This window comes from Rhinatrema bivittatum, chromosome 3, assembly GCF_901001135.1.
Source record: "Rhinatrema bivittatum chromosome 3, aRhiBiv1.1, whole genome shotgun sequence".
NCBI classification, from domain to species: domain Eukaryota; kingdom Metazoa; phylum Chordata; class Amphibia; order Gymnophiona; family Rhinatrematidae; genus Rhinatrema; species Rhinatrema bivittatum.
This window is the reverse complement of record NC_042617.1, coordinates 49,666,616-49,689,714: the sequence shown is the minus strand read 5'-3', so window position 1 is coordinate 49,689,714 and position 23,099 is coordinate 49,666,616. Positions and strand designations below refer to the sequence as shown.

Here is a 23,099-nt window from a genome sequence, read left to right as displayed (position 1 = left end):
CTTTTTTATCAGGTTGCAGCCTGGAGTCCTCTCCATACCTTCGCAGCCTATTATTGCTTACATTTGACTAGCCGGCATGCTCCATGTTTGGCCAGTCCGCCTACTCTTACTTTTTTCAATTCACTACCCAACATCCTTCCACGAACCCATTATGGTGTTGCGGATGCCCTCCGTTCCCATTTCCACCTCAGTCGTTACGCCTTTGCGCATCTGCGGTGTATCTGGTGCATTCCCGGGCATCCTCAGCTCGGTACTCACCCATTTGTGAGGACTACCATCCTGCTTGTCCTGTGAGAAAGCAAATGTTGCTTACCTGATGTAACAGGTGTTCTCACAGGACAGCAGGATGTTAGTCCTCACGAAACCCGCCCGCCACCCCGCGGAGTTGGGTCTGTATACTTTTATTTTAGTTTCGCTTGCGCTTTTTAGCTATAAGACGAGACTGAGGGAGACACCTGTGGCTCACAGGGATAATTGCAGGCTGGGCATGCTCAGTGCACCCAGTGTGCTAGTGTCAGTCAAAGCTTGTTGAAACTTTGACAGAAAAGTTTTCCGTACAGGGCTCCATCCTCGATGTCACCCCATTTGTGAGGACTAACATCCTGCTGTCCTGTGAGAACACCTGTTACATCAGGTAAGCAACATTTGCTATCTGTGCTCTTTTAAAGTACAGAGGTGCTTTGTACATGCAGACTTGTACCGAATTGTCAAAAGGAAATCTGGATAGTTTCCTTTTGAAAATTTACTACAGGTAGATGCCTATTTGGTGTGTATGTACTCGTACAATAGCATGGGCTACTGAAAATTGCCCCTTAAATATAAAAGAAAAAATATTGCATTGCAGGAGTCTGCCTCTGGTTCTTTTCTTTCTTATTTTTGTCTGCTTTAAAAAATGTATGTAGCTTGCATGTCAGTTTTGTTTTTGTCCTCACTGCAGACCTTGTTTTTCAAGATGTATTAATGATGTAGGTTTATGACTTAGGAAATAAAGAGAGAAAAAAATGCCCTTTGCTGCCAGTATGATCAGAGGTTGAGAGAGATGAATCAACTGGAAGAAGAACTTAAAAAGACCAACCATATTCTAAAGGAGAGCCAGAAGTTTTCAGAAGAAATGAAAAGTAAGTTGCATGACTTTGATATTAAACCACTATTTATCCTGAGTTACTTGGCAGGAACAGACTTGAAACCTATTCCTTAATTATGATCAAATTTTATTTGAATAAAGCAGCCTTAGAAAATTATTTGTAATCTCTGACTTTTGTTTGGTGCTTTTTGTGGATTTACTTTTTAAGTACAGATATGATTGCTAAACATCAGAACATTCAGCCACTGGAAGGATCTGAATGGCTGAATATCCCTGCAAAGTTAGATATACTTTCTTTTTAAAATTAAGAAGGAACATTAAATATGAACCAGTTGATTATTGCAGCAACTGAAGTGGTAGCAAAATATTTTGCCTAGACATTCTGGTGGTGATAAATTTTAATGCATTGTCCTTAATCCTTGTGGGCCCAATATAATAAGGTGACAGCAAAGAAGGTGAACTGAATTTTAGTCGCATGTTCTTTACTCATGTAGTAAAAATTGAATTAACTACTGACATATTAAGCTAATGTTATGCTAATACATCAGGAGTTTAAAAAGTGCATCATTCCTGGAAATGTGTGCAGAAGATATGCTTAACATAAAACATACATTTATTTATTTATTTTACTTATATATGTCAATCTTGTGTCCAAACTTGGCAGTTTACAATGAAGTTAAAAATTACATAATATGGTTAAATCTTAATTAAAACCATGTACAAATCTACTACAATTTATGCACACAACACATACATACATAACTCCTGTTAAAATTCACTCCATATGGCTGAATTGTCAAAAGGTTTTACGTGCGTAAATGCACTTTTGAAAATCACTACGATATATGCTACTTTTATTCTCCTAATTTCTTTGAAAATTACCTCCAATTGTGTACAAAGCATATTCTATGGACAGAAAACTTGATTTGCATACAATTGTGTTTCCTTATTGTCCAGTCAGACCAGGGTTCATTCTCCACTGCCAGCAGGGAAGGCAGAGAACCTAAACTATTTGGTGACATCGCCTAGCTCTTATAATCTGGTGTATTTACCTGAATCAGCCAGATGATGGCAGGTCGGACTGGATAGGGAGCTGGGTATCAGTCTACTTGAGTCAAGCTCAGGCCCAAAGAGGTTTTCTAGCTGAAGCTGATCTTCACCTCTTCTCTCAGTAAACTGGACTGATTCTGTGAGCAGTGAAGGATGTCCTATAAGACACTGCCACCTTCCACTGCTGGTCAGGCCTCTTTAATAACAAATAAAGTGATTAAAAAAAAAATAAAATCCTGCAATTTGATTCTGTTTCCAAGGCTGTTTCCAGTGATACAGAGTCTGTGGTTCAGACCCCCCCCCCCCCCCCCCCCCAAACCACCACTTTCTTCCAAGAAAGCTGGAGTAGAGTAAGATGTGAGAGCTGTCGGGACCAGTGGCAGAGTGGGACCATTGGTGACTTGTGCAACGAGTGCAGTTGGGGCAGCATAGTTTTGGTGGTTGCGAAGCAGCTGCTTAGAGAAGTTCCCATGGCTGCAGATGAAAGAGAAGTGGTTCCAGGGGCCACGGGGCCAGGTCTGAAGGTTTCAGTGATGGCAGAGGACCCGGAGGGAAATATTGGTAGAAATGGCAGCCATTTGAAGTCTAATCAACCGTTCTTTACAAGGCCACATTTTTAGTTATACAGAGGAAAGGACCTCAGAACTAAGCATGCATTGTTCTTTAAACATATTAACATGCTATACACAATTCAATCAATGATCAAAAATCTCCATGACCTCCCAAAATTGAATTTTTCCTAGGATGTAGACAGATGGACTCAGGACCAGTGGTTATGCTCCCCTGCCAGCAGATGGAGAGCAGCAAGCTGACGTCACAGTATATATATTCCTTCAGTGACCCCAGCCTGCCTGTATCCTCTGTCTTCAGCAGATGGTGGACTTGCATCTCCCTGTGGGGATTGCTGCATGTTTTTTCAAAGGTAATAAGGACGATACAACCGTGAGAGTTCCTTACATCCCTGGATCTGTCGGAAGCCTACCTACACATTCCGATCCATCAAGAGCATCACCGTTTTCTACATTTCACGATCCTGGACTGTCACTACCAGTTCCGGGCACTACCATTCGGGTTAGCCACAGCACCCCCGGACGTTCACCAAGATAATAGTGGTGGTGGCAGCAACACTAAGGAAGGAAGGAATCAGAGTACACCCTTACCTAGACGATTGGCTGATCAGGGCGAAATCCCCAGAGGAGAGCCACCAGGCGACCAACAGAATCAAAACTCTACTGGAGAGCCTCTGGTGGGTGGTCAACACAAACGAGCTGTTTGCAGTCCTCCCAATCTTTAGAATACTTGGGTGTCCGGTTCGACACCAAACAAGACAAAGTCACCCTGACACAGACAAGGAGATCGAAACTGATGACCCAGTTACGAGCCCTGTTAAGCGAACTTCGCCCCACAGCATGAGACTACCTACAAGTCCTCGGCCTCATGGCATCCACACTGGAAGTAGTGCCATGGGCAAGAGCTCACATGAGACCCCTACAACGCTCACTACTATCACGATGGAATTCACTGTCCCAGAACTACACCGTACGTCTTCAGCTCCCGGACAGAGTTCGGACCCAACTATGATGGTAGCTACAGGAAGACCATCGGAGCCAGGAAACGAGACTATCCTCACCCACCTGGATCCTGCTCACCATGGATGCCAGCCTATGAGGATGGGGAGCACACTGCCAGGAGCTAACCGCTCAAGGGCAATGGAACAAAGAGGAGTCGGGATGGAACATCAATCGCCTAGAAGCCCGGGCAGTCAGACTAGCCTGCCTACGGTTCGGTCACAGACTCCGAGACAAAGCGGTCAGAGTAATGTCTGACAACGCCACAACAGTGGCCTACATCAACTGTCAGGGAGGAACCGGAAGCCAACAGGTGTCTCTGGAAATAGACCCCCTTATGTCATGGGCGGAAGTGAATCTTCAAGGGATCTTGGCCATCCACATCGCCGGTAAGGACAACGTCATTGCGGATTACCTCAGCAGAGAAAGTCTAGACCCAGGAGAATGGAGACTGTTGACCACAGCATTCCAACTGATAGTAAACTATTGGGGAACCCCAACCATGGACCTCCCGGCAAACCGGTCCAGCGCCCAAGTGCCCAATTTCTTCAGCTGCAGGCGGGAACCCCAGTCACAGGGAATCAACGCCCTCATTCAGACCTGGCCACAGGAAGACCTGCTGTACGCCTATCCCCCATGGGCACTACTGGGCGGGATCATCCGCAAGATAGAACACCACAGGGGGCTAGTACTTCTAGTGGCCCCGGACTGGGCAAGAAGGCCATGGTATGCAGACATGCAAAGACTTCTTGCGGGGAACCCTCTGGCCTTCCTCCACACTGGGACCTTCTCCGGCAAAGACCGATCCTTCACGAAGACCCAACTCTATTCTCTTACGGTCTGGCCATTGAGAGGACGTGCCTGAAGAAGAGCGGATACTCTAAGGCAGTGGTTGACACCTTACTCTGAGTACGCAAGTTCTCCATGATTCTAGCTTACAAACGAATATGGAGAATATTCGAAGCCTGGTGTGAGGACCGCGAGATCCTTCCGCGGACAGTCAAAATCCCCATGATCCTGGAATTTCTGCAGGACAACTTGAAGAAGGGGTTGTCTCTCAACTCCCTCAAGATTCAGGTGGCCACGCTGGCCTGCTTCAGAGCCAAAGTGGGCGGCAGTCTATCAACCCATCCAGATGTTTCCCACTTCCTGAGAGGGGCCAAACTAATCCGACCACCATTAGTGGCCGGTGCCCCTATGGAATCTCAATCTAGTACTAGACTTCCTAGCGGGAGCTTCCTTCAGACCTACTCACGGTCTGTCACTATGGCTACTAACCTTGAAGACTGCATTCCTAGTGGCATTATGTTCAGCCTGTCGCATCTCTGAGCTTCAAGCCCTATCCTGTCGAGAATCATTCCTCAGGTTCACACTGGGATCCATACAACTACGCAAGGTCCCCTCTTTTCTTCCAAAGGTGGTTTGTCAATTTCATCTAAACCAAACCATATCGCTACCATCTCCAGACAAACATAAGGACTCTGAAGACTCACGCCATCTTCGCCACCTAGACTTCGGCAGACTCCTAGTCCGATACCTGGAAAGATCAGAATCCGTGCGAAAGACGGACCACCTATTCGTCCTTCACGGCGAAAGAAGCAAGGGGAAGTGGTTTCACGGGCAACCATAGCCCGCTGGATCAAAGAAGTAATCAAAGCAGCCTATGTAGAGGCAGGGAAGCCTCCACCTCTACAAGTCAAGGCCCATTCTACAAGGGCCCAGGCAGCGTCCTGGGCAGAAACTAAGATGCTATCACCCACCGAGATCTATCAGGCGGCGATGTGGTCCTCCAAAAATACCTTCCCAAGGTTCTACCACCTGGATGTCCAGGCCCGGGAGGACACATCCTTTGCAAGGGCAGTACTAAGTGGGCCACGGGCAGCCTCCCACCTGATTCGGGAGTAGCTTTTGTACATCCCATTGGTCCTGAGTCCATTTGCTACACGCTAGGAATTGGAGAAATTACTTACTTGATGATTTCATTTTCCTTAGTGTAGATAGATGGACTCCGCATCCCGCCCACGGCTGCCCCAAAATCCGGAAACCTCGGGTGACAAGCCCTGAGAACAAGACAAGCACGGGTAAGCCAGGTATTACCCCTAGTTCAAGACACCCATAGTTGCCGGGTGTTGGCATTTTTCGGTTGAGTGCACTGGCTGTCTCCAATTTGGAAATCAGTTGAACCAGTCCTAGTTAATCAAGTTAGCCAAGTTAATCATGTTATTAAAACACACACATATTCACAATTGCTTTTCGAGGAGAATACTGAAGAGCTAAGCTTCCTGCACGGGTATATGTAAGCTGATGTCAGATTGAAATCTGACTCCGTCTCCCAACTGCTATCAGGAGTACACTATACCCATTGGTCCTGAGTCCATCTGTCTACACTAAGGAAAACGAAATTATTAGGTAAGTAATTTCTCCATTACCTTATAATTTTGTTTTCCTTGGTGTAGACAGATGGATTCAGCTTTCTGCCCTTGGCTGCCGCATGAATGGGTCAAGTCCTCCTGTGGGGCTCTGGATACCAAGGGATTACTGGTAAGTGTTCATCTAGTCCCTAGATTGGGGTACCTAGAATCTTATGCAAGTTTTAATCAAGCTTTTTGCTAGTCTGTCCACAGTTGCTTTTTAAGAGAATACTAGTAGGCTGAGGTCACTGTGACAGGGGAGCATAAACCCACTGGTCCTGAGTCCATCTGTCTACACTAAGGAAAATGAAATTATCAGGTAAGTAGTTTCTCCAATTTGATGATTTATTTAAGACTTTGATATCTTTACAAAAAGGAATGGGCAGGAAGATTTCATCATAAATAATTGCTGCTTTTGTAATATAATTTGTTTTATGAAATTGGAGGATTTTTTTTTTTTACTTTTACAGATAAGAATATTGCTTTGGAAGTGGACTTGAAAGTTGTCCAGGAGAAACTTCAAAAAGATGACAACTCATATCTATTGCAAAATCTAAAATTAACTGTAGCTAATTTGGAAAAACAACGAGATTCTGCCGAAGACTTGCTGAAGAAAAGAGAACATGACATTGAAGAAATATCAAATAAACTATCCAATTTGGAAAAAGAGTCAGAATCCTTAAAAAGTACCATTGGGTTAAAAGAGAGAGAATATGAAGAATTGGAAAAAAAGAATCTTGCTTTTTCTCAGCAGAGGCATGAAAGTGACAATCTTATAAATCAGCTGAGATCTGAAAAGGAAGAAATGTTAAGAAACGTGAATGACTTGGAAGGATGTCTTCAAACACATGATGAGAAGACTAGACTGCAGGAAAGTGAAAAAGATAAATTGTGCCTGCAAATTGAAAACCTCAAAAATCTAGTTGAGAGCAAAACTTCACAACTGGAAGCTCAGAAACTAGCCTTTGATGAATTGCAACAGAAAGGAGAATGCACAAACAAAAAATATAAACAGGAAGAAGAAAATATGCTGTTGCAGATAACCCAGCTTACTAGACAGGTTGAAGAATTAGAACCATCCATCTTTATAGAGAAAATCTCTTCTCTTGAGTTTTCACTAGAGCTCCAAAAACAGATGATCATTGCATTGCAGAATCAATCTGAAGAACTACAAAGGGATAAAACTGTAGCTGAACAGCATCGGACTGAAACAGAGAAAATGCTTGAGAGCTTTGTGACTGAGACCAACAAACATGAAAGGACATTGCAAGAAGATGCTTCTTCTCATACGAATTGCATTGAAACAAAATTAACCCTCAAAGAAAAAGAACAGCTGCTACAGACTTTGTCAAAAGAATTAGAAATACAGCAAGCAGATATGCAGGCTCTCATAAACAAAAATAAAATACTTGAAGGTGAAATAGAACAGCTGCATCATCTGTCAGAGACCTGGTGTTCTGAAAAAGAAAACTTGTCTTCGATTATTAGTTTGAGCAAACATGAACTGGAGCAACTTACTGAAAGAAATTACAAGCTAGAGGAACTTAACAAAGCTTTACATTGTGAAAAAAATGAATTATTAGAAGTAAACCTTCAGTTGTCCAACTCTGTAAAAGAAAATGAGAAAAAGGTCTCTGAGCTCTTGAAAAAACACAGAGATGAAAGGGAAGCAATCCTAGATAGATGTGGTAATGTTGAGAGAGAGCTTGCATCACTCCAGGAACAATATAGAGCAGTGGAGGAAAAGAGAGAGAACTTAGAAATGCTATTAAATGAACAAACTAGCCATTTTCTAGAAACTAAAGTAGAATTCGAACAGTGTGAGAGAGAGTTCTATAATATGAATGAAAAATATAAATTAAAACTTGCACTTTCTGAAGAAAGCAATAAGGCTCTGAAAGAGAAACTCGAGAATTTACAGAAGCATGCTGAAAATGAATATATCCAGAATGCAAAAGAACTAGATTGCTTAAAGAAAGAACTCATTCATTTTAAGGAAGAACAGAAAAAGAGAGAGAGTGAACACAATCAATTACTTCAAGTTAATGAACACCTGACCGAGGAGATTAGGGCAAGGAGTGAACAGCTTAAGGTCTGTGACTTGGCCTTTGAGAAAAATCACAGTGTCGAGGAGTCTTTAAAAGAAAGTGAACTGAAAAAAGTTCAAGTTCAACTTGAACTGCTACAGATGGATCTTGAAAATAAGCAGTCCTCCATGGAGCATTATATTGAAATAGTGTCAAAACAGGAGGATGAATTGAGACATTTGAAACTAGCACTTGAGAAAAGTGAGAGTGAGAGAAAAATTGCACTTCAAGAATTCTATGCTGTTAAAACAGAATTACTGGAAAATTTAAACGCTAAAGAGATGCCACTCATTGAACAATTAATTAAATTTAGTGACCATGATGGTATTCATGCTGATTATAAAGAAGAAATAAAGCAAGCATGCAGTTCAGATTTTCATAAACTAACACTGGCCCAAAGTGAGAATACTATATTTTCATCTCTTCAGGTGTCAAAGCCGAAGCTTGAAAAAATATGTGAAGTGGTTCAACTAGAAGACTTCCAGTTAACTTCTGAGCTTGATGATCTCAAAAGTGAGTGTACAGAGATGGCTGATAAAATGGCAGAAGAGGCAGAGAAACTTGTAAATGAAATTAAATTATTAAAAGATGAAAAGTCTGCTCTTCATACTGAATTAATCAATTTGAGAGAGAAAAAGCATAAAGTGTCTTTTGAAATTGCATCTTGCTATGAGAGAGAGAACCTTGATGTATTCAACAAAGAAGATAAAATGCATCTTGCTGAAATAAAAGAAAAATTTTTGTCTTTACAAACTGAACATCAAATATTACTTGAGCAGCACAATGCAATGATGTCACAAATGTTAGAGTTACAGTATTCTACAGAAATACTCAGGACAGAAAAATTGACCTTATTGAACACACTAAAGAAATTTCATCCCAGTTCCATAGAAATACAAGTGCCATTTTCCACAACAGATGAGGAGTTGAAATTGAGCGAGACCAATAGTTTTTCTCCATCAAAAGTCAGAGAAAGTTCATTTCTTAAAGAAGCACACAAAGTAGAATCCACTTTTGGAAAAAATCTCTGTAAACTGACAGACCTTAATACTGACTTGCAGCATTTTGAAGAAGCTGATTTAGCTAACAAAACAGATGGTAGTATTTTAGGTGAACATTTTCTGAACTCTTCAGCCCTAGACAGGTCAAAGTATGAAGTCTTTCCATTTAGAGCTGCTGGCATAAAAACTAAAGTTGAAGAGCTTGACGCACTGTGCCATACTTATGAACAGTCCATTAAGAGACTTCAGGAACAATTTGTAAGTCATGAGAATGTGAAGAATGAAGAGATACAGAAGCTACAACTAATGATAGTTTCCAACCAAAGAGAACTAGATTGTCTTAAAACACAGCATTCATCTGAAAATAACCAGTGGCAACAAAAACTGAAAGAGCTCACCACAGAGATGGAGACTAAGCTGGCAATAGAGAAGCAGCAAACGGAATACTTGTCACTAGAATTGGAATCTGCAAGACTTGAACTGCAGTGCCTTGATTTAAGTTCCCGTTCGCTAGTATGTGCTGACAGTGAAGATGTGAGTACTTTTGTAAGAATGATAAATGAAAGTAAATTTGTGGGGTTTGTTTTTTTTTTGCGCAGCAGTTGCCTCTTGCTCCTTTTTGGGCATCCAGCTCAGTTGGAACCAGTCTTTATTAGGCAATGACACCATAAATCATTCTATTCTCCAAGGCAAGCAGGATGGTAGTCCTCACACACATGGATGACATCAGATGGAACCTGGCATGGAAAACTTCTGTCTGCTTCCAGCACTTTGACTTGGCATACTAAGCATGCCCTATACCATGCGTCCACATGAGGTCCTTCAGACTGTTTTTTTTTCTGAGGAGCTTTTGCATCGTGGTGTGAGTGAGCTCTTAATATTTTCTTTAAAACTTGTGGAAAACATTTTTCCCCGATTTTTTTTTCTTGGGTCTCCTTGTGTTCCATCGATGCTGGGTCCCTCTCGGTCCCTCCCTTAGCCTCCTTATATAGGTTTCTCAACGTTTTTGGTTACATTTTCTTTCAGTACAACCTCCCCCATCACAGCGGTGCCTGCTGGTCATCATTGCCCGCCGCCATTATCGTATGGCGTCCCCTTTTTTTTTCACTTCGATCATGGCCACTACTGGTTTCATCAATGTCCCTGGTGCTTGAGGGTCATGTCTATCATGGACCCCCATGATATGTGCCCTCTGACTGGGGGGCATTGGATGACGTCCAGTTGTCACAAGTGTGCCCAAATGACTCCGAAGGGATGTCGTGCCAACTCGACAAGATGGAGAAACACTCTGCGTCAGCACCGATGGACTATGCCATCAACATCAGCGGTTCCACTGATTCCGGTGGATAGGGGTGCCGGAGACCGGCCGTGCTTGGTCTCCTTCAGATTGAGGAAGTCGGGTTCCTCATCTTTGACATCGGCAGTGGGGAAAGACCGGGCGAGCACAGAGGGAAACCAAAGAAGCATTGGCACCAGTTGCCTTCGATGCACAGTGCCGGGCATGGGGATGCACCGGCTCATGCTGCAATGCCCCCGGAGTGTCCCCTGACATGAGGAGCGCCCATCCTAAATTGATGCTGGGGGGTTTGTGATGTTCTCCACTGGTCCTGATGCCAGATGCTGATCCACCTTGGGGATCCTAGGAAGATCTGGTCACCCCCTCCTTCCTCCCAGTCAGTGTTGGCTTTGGCAACTTTCAAGGAGGAGCTAGAGCAGTGTGTCTAGTTGGTAAACCAGACCCTGCAAGGCATCGGTCCTACAGCACCGATGCAGCTCCTGTCTGGTTTGGAACCGCTGCTGGAATGGATCAATGTGCTTCTCTGTATGTTATCAGCCCAGCTGGTGCTGGTTCCCGGGAGGGCACCGATGCTTCCCCCAACCAATGCAGTGGTCATTCTCAGTTCCGAGGAGGAAGCACTGCCTAGTGTGACAGTCACCACGGCCTCCTGCCCCCCTCCCCTGTCCAGCTTTGCCGGGGCCTGAATTGAGTTTACCGGTGACTGCCTCTGGACGAAGGCCGAGCACCCAGGCCCCCATCCCCTGTTGATTACAGTAAAGATGAGGGTCCCTATGACCCCTGTGTGGATGATGATACAGAGCTCCCTGAGGGACGCAGTGGTCCAATTGCGGGACCACAATGAGACCCTCCAACAGCTCTCCACTGGCACTCCGGACCCATCGGGTGTCCCTGCCAAATTGCCCTCTGTCCCCGTATTGGGGGCCAGTAGCGCATCAGGAATTACCTCTTGCGGAGCTCTTCACCCTCTTAATGGCCAGGGCGGTAGAGCCTGTTCCACCAAGGCAGAGAGGGCGGGATTCTACTCCAGGTTCTTCCTGATTCCAAAGAGAACAAGAGGATTGCGTCCCATCCTAGACCTAAGGGCCTCGAATAAGTTTTTCTAAAAAAAAAAAAAGAAAAGTTCAGCATGGTTTCCCTGGGCACCTTGATTCCCCCCCCCCCCCCCCCCCCCCCCCCCCCCCCTTCTGCAAAGTGAGGATGGTTATGCTTCCTTGATCTAAAGTATGCGTACATCCATGTCGAGATTTTCCCAGGTCACAGGAAGTATCTCTGATTTGTGGTGGGGAAACAGAGCTTCCAATACAGAGTGTTGCCGTTTGGGCTAGTGTCAGCCCTTTGTGTATTCACAAAATGCCTGGCCGTGCACCTGCACAGGCTGGGAGTGCATGTCTTCCCCTATCTGGATGATTGGCTGGTCAGGAGCACATCTCAAGCAGGGGCTATTCTGTCCATGAGCTTGACCATCCAGGTGTTGGAGTCACTAGGGCTTGTCATTAACCAAAGTCCCATCTCAGTCTGTTACCTCAATTGGACTTTTTATGAGCCCTGCTAGACACGGTTCAGACAAAAGCCTTCCTGCATGGGCCGTCAGCCTGGCGTCCATTGCAGCAGAGATCAAGGGGAACCTGCAGGTGTCAGAGCGGCACATGTTGAGGTTGTTGGACCACTTGGCCGAAAACGGTGTCACTCCTTGGCACGTTTACAAATGCACAGAGCCCAGTGAACCCAGAGGTTGCAGTAGTGCCAGGCCACTCAGAGCCAGCATGCTTGCACCCATGTCACCCTGTCTCTCCGGTTCTTTGTCCTGGTGGCAGGTATTCTCCAATCTGGAATGGGGGATCTCTTTTTGGAGTCGTCCTGCACAAATTGTCCTAACCATGGATGCTTCCACCCTGGGCTGGGAGCTCATGTAGAAGGGCTCCGCACCCATGGCCTCTGGTTCGCTCAGGAAAGCTGTTGCCAGATCAACTTCCTGGAGCTCCGGGTGATCAGGTACATGATATGGGCTTTCAGAGATTGGTTGTCCAGCAAAGTTGTCCTTATCCAAACAGACAACCAGGTAGCAATGTGGTATGTTAACAAGCAGGGAGGTACGGGATCATACCTCCTGTGTCAAGAAGCAGTCTAGATTTGGTCATGGGCCCTGTCCCACGAGATGGTGCTCAGGGCAAAGTATCTGGTAGGTACGGAAAACATGGTGGCGGACAGACTGAGTCATGCCTTTCGAACCCATAAATGATCCCTGAACCAGGAGGTGGCAAATTGCATCTTCCATCTCTGGGGGAGCCCAGACATAGATATGTTTGCGTCCCCCTGGAACAGGAAGGTAACTCTGTTCTGCTCCCTGCATGGGATGGATGGCAAACCAGCCTTGGACGCCCCTACCCGTCATTGGGGCAAAGGTCTTCTATACACACATCCTCCAATTCCTTTGCTGGCAAAGACTCTCTTGAAGCTTTGCAAGGACAGAGGGACTGTGATCCTCATAGCCCCTCATTGGCTGAGACAGGTCTGGTTTCCATTCCTACATGAGTTGTCCATTCGGAAACTGATCAGTCTGGGAACTTCCCCAGATCTATTCATGCACGATCAGGAGAGGTTGCGGCATTCCAACTTCCAGGCTCTGTCGCTCACAGCCTGGATGTTGAGAGGTTAATCCTGCAAGAACTCGATCTCTTAGAGGATGTGTCTCGGGTCCTAGTGGCTTCTACAAACCTTCCACTAGAAAATCCTACAGACTGGCGTGAAAGAGGTTTTACATGTGGTATGAGCAGAAGGCCCTAGATCCATTCTCCTGCCCCACACAAAAACTGCTTGATTATCTTCTACACCTATCGGAGGCTGGCTTGAAAACCAACTCTATTAGGGTCCATCTGAGTGCAGTTGGCGCATACCACCATGGTGTAGGTGGTACGCCCATCTCTGTACGCCTGTAGTTGTACATTTTATGTGGGGCCTGCTTCAGTTGAAACCTCACTTAAGGCCTCCTGCTGTGCCTTGGGACCTTAAAGTAGTACTAGATCAGCTGATGAAAGCTGCTTTTGAGCTGCTGCACACCTGTGACCTGAAGTACCTGACCTGGAAGGTCATATTTTTGGTGGTGATCATTTCAGTTTGCAGGGTCAGCGAGCTCCAGACCTTAGTGACTTATCCGCCTTATACTAAATTTTATCATGACAAGGTGGTCTTGTGCACACACCCTAAGTTATTGCCTAAGTTGATTTATTTTTTATTTATTTTTAATTTTTATATACCAAAGTTCTTGTGAGAACTACAAATCACTCCGGTTTACATAAAACGAAGAACTGCCCAAAAGAGAAAGGGGCTTTACATGGAACCATAGAACAGATGGAACAATATAACCTGATGTCAATTTAACATAGTAATAAATAAATATAATATATACAGTTTAACTATTTAACGTAGAAATATTGCCATATTAAAGCTACAATATAAATACAATAAGAATATGATGAACTTGATAAAGTTGATGATGGACTTCCATCTTAACCAGTCTATGATCCTGACAACTTTTTCTCAGGCCGCATTCATACCAAGGCGAATGAGTACTGCACAGTTTGAACTCCAAGTTTGCCTTTGCTTTCTATCTGGAGCGGACAGAAGACCATAAACAATCCACCCAACTTTTTATTTCTTTTGATAAGAATAGGTTGGGTGTTGCCGTTGCCAAACAAACTATCCAGTTGGTTAGCAGATTGCATCTCTTTCTGTTATGCCCAGGCGGGACTGCATCTTGAGGGTCATGTCAATTCTCATTCTGTCAGTCATGGCAATGTCGGTGGTCCACTTGCGAGTAGTTCTTGTGGAGGAGATCTGCAAGGCTGCGACATGGAGTTCTCCCCACACATTTGCATCTCACTATTGTCTGATCGGAATGAGCAACATGACAGTAGGTTCAGCCAGTCTGTCCTTCGGAATCTCTTTGAGGTGTAGAATCCAACTCTCCCTGCCTAGGGCCCATTATTTGGGTTCAGGCTGTCTCCTCCCCTGTTACCAACAGCAATGTTGTGCCCATTGGCACCTAGTTGGTGTCTCTTGGTCCCCTTTTGTTTTGGGGAGCAGCCTATAGCTAGGGATTTACCCATGTGTGAGGTCTACTATCCGTGTCCTTGGAGAAAGCAGAGTTGCTTACCTGTAACAGGTGTTCTCCAAGGACAGCAGGATGTTAGTTCTCATGAAATCTGCCCGCCACCCTGCAGATTTGGGTTTCTCTTATTTTCTTTTATTTTTTAATCATAATTCTCGGTTATGAGACTGAAGAGGGACACCATATGGACGTGTGGTATACAGTATGCTGGACATGCTCAGTATGCCGTCAAAGATCTGGAAACTGACATAAGTTTTCCGTGCCGGGCTCCATCTGATGATGTCACCCATGTGTGTGAGGACTAACCTCCTCCTGTCCTTGAAGAACACCTGTTACAGGTAAGCAACTCTGCTTTACCTGCGATTCTTCCCCACCTCCTATTTTAAATTTTCTCCAAACTCAATGTAGCCATTGCAATGACAGTTCTTGGCTAAGGGATGCATAACATTGTTCCACCAAGTACTTGGCTAATGTAGACCTAGAGTTTGGCCACTGGATATTGACGTTGAGCAATGGTTGATATTCACACTCCCTTCGGGCTGTGAATATTGCCTCCATGGTATCATTTATTTCTACATCTCTTCAGCTGGAGAGTTCAAAACATGTTACAACAGGTTAGAATTACAAAGTACATTACATAGTAGGTTAGGTATGCATGGCATTCCTGACCAACTCGAGAAGCAGAGCTCTGACTAGGGAATCAAAAACATGTCCTTTGTATAACAGTCTGCTGCAATGCTATTGATCTACCATGGTGTCCCTTTTTGCTTTGTTAAAGTGTGTACAAGGGTTCTTTCAGCAATAGTGTAGGAACAGACTCCAGCACACTTGTTTCATTGTAAGTTAATGTCAATGGTTACAAAGGCAAGGACAGTTATGGTAGTGTGTGATAAGAGGGCTATTTTTAGAAGATGGAACTCAAAAACTATTTTTTGTCTTATTTATTTTTAGCAGCAATTTGTTTACCAGATGAAAGCATTGTACTATCTATTATCTTAGTGTATCTGTCTGGGGGGGGGGGGGGGGGGGGGCACAGTAACTTCTGTAAAATATGACTGATCAACTTTAAACATTGAAGGCCAGCAGTAATTATGTGACTTAGCATGATTGTTGATGGGCAGTATCAGATCAGTTGTACCAACATAATGTTGAAAAGTGCCAAAATTTCATGCATTCATATGGTTTTCACTGCTTTGTTATAGAGTGCTAAAAAAAAACAAAACCCAAAGCAATGGTGTTTATTTTTTAATTTATTCCCACTTTTGTATTTATTAGAAGAAAAAAAATTTCCCTTTTTTAAATTTTATTTTGTAGGAATAAGACACATACCTCTTGTAGCTACACTTTGATTTTAAAGAAAATCAAACAAAGCTTTTTGTATCCATTCTTCAGCTGTGCTGTCTTTATGCTTGCATGTGTCAGCAATGATGCCTTGCATATGTTATAAGCATCCTTATTTACTTAGTTGTTCTCACTGTTGTAACTCCATATAAGTAGAATTTGCAAAATCTTAAAATGGTACTGTCTCTTCAGCAGTTAACTAAATTTTTGGTCGATAAGCGAGGTAAATTAGCCATTACATGTGGGTAACGTCATCTGACTATACTGAATGGACTTCTCTTCAAGCTTGTAGTGCTTTGAGTTCTATTCAACATATGCAAGAGTTCCTGAGCAGATATTGCTTCATGAGCCTCTTCAGTTACTGTTTGTCCATGTTAAAGCTGAAGAATATAAGAAATTGCCATACTGGGTGAGACCAAGGGGTCCATCAAGCCCAGCATCCTGTTTCCAACAGTGGCCAATCCAAGCTACGAGTACCTAGCAAGTACCCAAACACTAAGCAGATCCCATGCTACCGATGCTAGTAATTGCACTGGCTATTCCCTACCTCCGTACCTCCTTGAAGTTTCCAATAAGATCCTCCCCTGACTCTCCAATCGTTTATACTTGTTTGCTGTGTTCCTAGGCCTTTTTTCTTCCAGCAGTCTATGCCTCCAAGTTTATTTTCCTAGTTGAATGTAACTCTGTTTTTTCCTGTTGATACTATTGTCTTTGGTTCAGTCCCCCAGTTCGATGTAAACCGATCTGATATGGTCTTTTAACCATGAAGGTCAGTATAGAAAAGTGTTAAATAAATAAAATAAGTCACCTTGACTAATAGCAGTTAATGACTTCTCCTCCAAGAACTTATCCAAACCTTTTTTAAAACCAGCTGCACTAACCACATCCTCTGGCAGCATATCTTCCAGTCTCACAAGGTTCTCCTGCAATTTATCTCACTCCACTTGTGATTGAACTACTCTGAATAATTTTTGTCATCTGCAAATTTAATTACCTCACTCATCATATTCCTTTCTAGATCACGTATAAATATATTGAAAGGCACTGGTCCAAGTACAGATCCCTGAGGCATTCCATTGTTTACCCTTTTCCGCTGAGAAAATTGCATGTATACTTCTTCTCTCCTCTTCAATTTTCTTCAAAGTGAAAGTTTCTGGTCAAAACCTTTTCTTTCTTAGCGTCCATTCAGATAAATCCAGAGCAAGTGGATTATGCACCTCTACCAGCAGATGGAGCAAACGTATTATCCATCTTCAACAGATGGTGGACATGCGTCTTTCTACTGGGGATTGCTTCATTTTGAAAAAGGAGAATTAAGGATATTACGTTCGTCCTGCTCACTTGTGGTGATACCGAAAGGTCCCTCCCATAGTTGAGAATTCCTGAGGTGATATCCAGTAGCTGGGTTTTCACCCGGTGTGGACTTAGCTGCTTAAGCAGCTGAAAGGCAGCAGAAGCCGAATGTGACGGTGACAGCATTTGCCCTCTCCCCCCGCAGCCGGAGACCGTCTCTGTACTCAGCCAGGTAAGGCTGAGCTCAGGTAAGTGTTTACAGAGACGTAAAAGGAGGCTTTTGTAGTGTAGAGCTTCCTCCTTTTTTTCCAGTCTCCATGCTTGATGCGTCCTTCTGATGTTTGTCTGCTCCATGCGAGGTCGAGGAACGTGAGCAGTTTCTGTAGGCTAGGTCCTGCTCTGAGGCTTTTTCGCTATGCGCTGTGAGGTAGACTGCAATGGCATTTTGCATGCTTTCTAAGGCTGTTCTCTATAGGGTTGTCTGTTTGGCGTGTGCGTCCAGCTCTGTGTCCAGGTTGTGCTTCCAGTTTTTGGACGCTTAGTCAGGCCTTGTATTTTGTGCATTTAAGTTAAGCGTCGTCTTAAGTGGCCGCACACTTATCTGTGCACACAAGTTGTATTGTGCGCTTAAATCGTTTTAATGGTGCTTATTTTGGGACGCCCAAGTTTTGGACCCCTAGGCCTTGGGACGTCTAGGTTGGACATTTGGAATTTTTATACGTATATTAAGAAAAAAAAGCTAGACACATGGCTCCGGCTGCCGCTCAAGTGCACTGTTAGCCATAATGGTGCCTGTGTCTAAGAAACCTGAGCACCTTTCTCTTTGCACTGCCTGTCATATTCGGGCATCTCAGCCAGGAGTGTCTGCTAAATTGTGTCAGTGCAATTTGGAGGCTCAGGGAGAATTATCTTCCTCTGATTTCACTAAGCCTTGTTCTTCTCAGCCAGATATAGGCCTGGGTAAACACAGCTCAGGTGGGGTGCCTGATTTTGGAACTCTAACTGGTTCCTCAGCAAGCAGCGGTAGTTCAATGAGTACGCCTCAAGTACTTCCTGGATTGGATGCTTTACTTTTTTGTGGGTAGAGGTTTTCCAGGGATTGCAGTCTTTTCTCCAGGCGCAATCTTCAGTCCTCTCTAATACTCCCAGGGAAGAATCGCAGGTAGGATCCTTACCGGGACCTACTGTTAAGCACTGGAGTACTCCTAGAGCGGTAGCGGGACTTCACGATCGAAGTCCGGATGGCATGGATGATGACACCGATCCTAACTCTCTTGAGGATGGTGAAATTTGTCTAGAATTAGAATTGTATAGAGCTATGCTGAGATTCTTTCATAGAGATGAACTGCCAGCTCTGATTTCCCAGACCTTGAAAATGCTCGGATGCCTTGGGGCAGATGCGGTGACTGAGATGAAGAAAAATCCCATTTTGAATTCCTTGCATCAGGCCTCTTGGGTTTTTTTCCTTATAATGGAGGCCATTTAAGAATTGATTGATGTTGAGTGGGGCACCCCAGAAGCTAGTTTCAAAGGGGGTCGGGTTTTGGAAGGCCTGTACCCTCTAGATCCAGTGGCAAGAGAGTGTTTACATTTCCTGAAGGTAGATGCACTTGTGTGTGCAGTCTCCAAGTGGACCACTATTCCCGTAGGAGGAGCGGCCTTGAAGGATGCTTATGATAGAAGGATTGAGATTATCCTTAATCAAGCATTTGATGCAATGGCAATGATGTCACTTCTTGTTGTTCCCTGGTGGCTCGCTTTTGTTTGTTTCTCTCACAGGAGGTTGCTGACTCTGGAGTGAGCTCTAGGGCAGTTTTGGAGCCGCCTGCTGCTTGCTTGGCAGATGCGGGCTGTGATTTTGGTCTGCTCTTCAGCCAGAGGTATGCTTCCATAGTAGTGGCAAGGCATCAGCTATGGGTGAGAAATTGGCCAGCCGATGCGACCTCCAAGGCTGTCTTCACCAAATTGCCCCTTAAAGGCTCATTATTATTTGGGAATGAGTTGGAGAAACTGTCCAGTAAGTGGGGTGGATCTCTGGTTCCTTGTTTGCCAGAGGATAAGAAGCAGGCGTCACACTCTTTTTAACATGAAGTTGTAATAGAGGATTCAGGTGATTTAGTCACTATAAAGGAAAGACCCTTCAGAGAGGACTCAACCTTTTAGTAGGACTCAGTCCTTTCGTCCCCGACAGTCAAGAAAGGGGTACAGTTTTGGGTAGTGGAACCTCCTGATCCTCCCAATGAAGGTTTGTCAACCCACTTCTAGGGACAAGGAGATAGGTGGACTCCTCTCTCTTTTATCAGAGGTGGGTCGAGATCACATCAGATCAATGGGTCCTGGAGGTAATATAAGGAGGATATGTGTTGGAGTTTTGCAGTGTTCTTGGTACATGTTTATAGTGTCTTCCTTGCCACTCACTTCAGAAGAAACAGGCAGTGGAAACTACATTGGCAAGGCTCCTCAACCTGAGGGCTGTGGTTCCAGTGCCCACATTTCAAGAAAATACGGGTCTATATTCCATTTATTTCATTGTACCCAAGAAGAAGGGCTCCTTTCGTCCCATCATGGATCCCAAAGGTGTTAACAATCATCTGCGGGTGACACATTTTCACATTGAAACATTGTGCTTGGTAATAATGGCCATACAGTCTGGGGAATTTCTGACCTCTTTGGATCTGTCTGAGGCGTTATCTTCATATTCCCATCCGACTAGAGCATCAACGCTTTCTGCGGTTTGTAGTTCTGAGACGCCATTATCAGTTTCGGGCCCTGCACTTGGTGTGGCCACTGCTCCAAGGACCTTTCCCATGGTAATGGTGGGAGTTGTGGCAGAATTGAGAGAGGATAGAATCATATACCCATATTTGGACGACTGGCTGATTCAAGCCAAATCATTGGAAGATAGCTGTAGAGTCTCCCGTAAGGTGATCTCCCTGTTACAGGAGCTTGGCTGAGTGGTAAACCTGGCCAAGAGCAGTCTTCAGTCTGCCCAGTCATTGGAATACTTCAGGGTTCAGTGCGACACGAAGCAGGGCAAGAGTTACCTGCCGAAAGCTTGAATTCAAAAGTCAATGACACAGCTACATCTGATGAACACTCTGAGCCCCAACCATATGGTCCTACCTGCAAGTACTTGGCTTGATGGCAGCAACCCTGGAATTAGTTCCAAGGGTGCATATGCTCCTCTTCAGTGCTCCCTGCTGTCTCTGTAGAGCCTGCAGTCTCAGGACTATTCAATTTGGTTCCTGAAAGAGAAGGGCGACCAAAATGATAAAGGGAATGGAACAGCTCCCCTATGAGGAAAGACTAAAGAGGTGTCACGATTACATCAGTACCACGGTTCCCCTCTGGTGCTGGGCATAGTTCCTGGGAGCTGCTCCGACCTGCCACCTCTTGCAGTCCACCTCGTCCAGTACTTTGCACTGTCTCGTGAGACTCGCGAGTTCCTTTAATCAGAGTGCCGAGGCTAGCACCCGACACTCCCCAAACCACATAACACAGTCTTTAGGAAATCAAGGTTTGTTTAATGGCATTGCAACCCCTTTGCTCTCTTGTACCTACATGGTACAACCTGTTCGGTTTTGACAACCTCTGTCCCCTAGCACTAGTCTATCCTTATTCCACCCCTACTACTCCCAGTTAGGGAAACCCCCAACTCTCCTCTGACGTGCCTCTTTAGGGCGGTTAGAAGCTTCCTCTGCTCTACTGTTTGTGCCCCAAAGGTTTAGGCACTACAGTAAAACCATTCCTTTCACCTTATTTCAGTTAAACAGGTTTTGGAAAAACTTTTAAACCAAACAATTCTTTTAACATAATCATACTACACATTCTTTTAAAGCAGTGGTTCTCAACCTTTTTTTGGTCGGGACACACCTGACATATGGTTCTCACATGTGTGACACACTGAACATGTGACCATCACAGGGCAAAATGTAAATATATATTCTGCATCCTCAGGAACCCCCTTGACCCCCCAAAATGGGTGCAAAGCAGAATTAGGGCATTACTGTCCATCGACCGCACCACGCCTAAACTTTGTCGAGGTCTTGGCGTTGGGTTTCCGTCGGTGCCCCGACTGCACTCGAATGATGTCCATCACTGACCCTCACACGGTCTGCGTGATGTGCTTGGAGTCTGACCATGATGTCCTTACTTGCACAAATGTGCCCAAATGACACCAAAAGGTCTCAAGGCTCGGCTAGAAAAGATGGGACTTCTCTTTTGGCCAAAAACCCGACTCCGTTGATAGCATCAAAGTCCTCTGAACCAGTACCGTCTACATCACTCCAGCATCGGGAAACCGCTGCTATTTGCCCGGCCTCGACAACTCCATGGGTTTCCTTCTCAGGAAAAACACTGAGGTGAACATCAAGAAAAACATTGACATCGATACGGGTAAGTCCTCTGCATCGACGTCGCCTGAGCCACCGACAAAGAAGCCCCATACAGAAAAGGCCTCGTCCTCTTCTGTTTCTGGGTCACCGAGGCATTCCCCAACTGGATAGATGCCGGGATCCGCGATTCCACCTCCACCGGTGGACCCTCCGGCTACGCCAGTGCTGCCTCCTACTCTGGAACCGGGTATCCATGCCCCAGGTTTCCATGAGGAATTGGATTGGATGATCCAAGAGGCCATCGGAAAAGCACTCCAGGGGTTCCAGCCTCTATGCCGGTGCTGGTACTTCCGTCGGCCACCAATCCGATACCTACAGCGTTAGAACTGCTGTTAGCGAGAATGGACAAGTTAATCGGTGCCCTTCCACCGGTGGATGCAAGAGAACCGATGGGCCCGATTCCTTCCTCGCCGATACCCTTGTCATCGGAAGAAGAAGAAACACCATTTTCCATTCCACCCTCAGGAGTGCCGCCACCAACACATCCATCGATGTCACGAATTCCATCGATGCGGCCTTCGATGCCATCGAGACCTTCGGAGCCTCCATCGATGCCTTCCATGCCTACTCCGAATCCATCGATGCCTAGGCCAGGGCCTTCTGGTATAACACCGTTCCTCCCTTCTGAAGAACATGGGGGAGCCGGTGATGACCCTTATAATCCCTGGACCGATGATTAGTCTCAGGATTCCGATGATTTGCCTTCACAGCCCTCTCCTGATGAAAGGAAGTGTTTCCCTCCGGAGGACCTCTCCTTTATCAATTTTGTAAAGGAAATGTCTGAAACTGTTCCATTCCAGCTTCAGACTGAAGAGGACTCGAAACATCAGATGCTGGAACTTCTATAATTCCTCAATGTTCCAAAGGAAATCATGTCTATACCTATTCATGATACCCTGTTGGACCTTCTAAAAAGGAATTGGGAACACCCTGGTTCTGTGGCACCTGTTAACTGAAAAGCAGATGCCACCTACCTAGTCCAGTCAACCCATGGCTTTCAAAAAGCTCAATTTGATCATCACTCAGTGGTTGTGGAGTCAGCTCAGAAAAAAGTTCGACTCTCCAAGCCTCACTCTTCCTTTCCCCCAGGAAAAGATCAGAAATTTCTGGATGCATTTGGAAGAAGAGTATTCCATGGATCAATGCTTATTTCTCGCATTGCATCCTACCAACTGTACATGACCCAATATAAAAGGGCCTTGTTCACAAAGATCCAGGACTTTGCTGAAGCTTTACCTCTGCAATTCCAAGACCAACTTCATGCCTTAGCACAGAAAGGTCTAGATGCTGCTAAGCATGAGGTAAGATCAGCATATGACATCTTCGACACCACTTCCAGAGTGTCAGCAGCCGGCATCAGTGCAAGAAGATGGTCCTGGCTGAAATCTTCGGACCTCAAACCAGAGGTACAGGACAGACTAGCAGATTTACCTTGTGCAGGGGATAATCTTTTCGGTGAAAA

General features: G+C 44.9%; 1 protein-coding gene across 4 annotated transcripts in view; it reads left to right on the top strand.

Moving 5' to 3' along the window:
- CENPF (centromere protein F) overlaps positions 1 to 23,099 on the top strand; it is a 256,055-nt gene that overhangs the window by 158,690 nt on the left and 74,266 nt on the right. For all 4 annotated transcript variants that reach the window (XM_029593203.1, XM_029593204.1, XM_029593205.1 and 1 more), the window contains exons 11-12: positions 983 to 1,118; positions 6,584 to 9,735. In XM_029593203.1, coding sequence (XP_029449063.1) covers positions 983 to 1,118; positions 6,584 to 9,735 — 3,288 coding nt within the window. The remainder of the gene's footprint in view (positions 1 to 982; positions 1,119 to 6,583; positions 9,736 to 23,099) is intronic.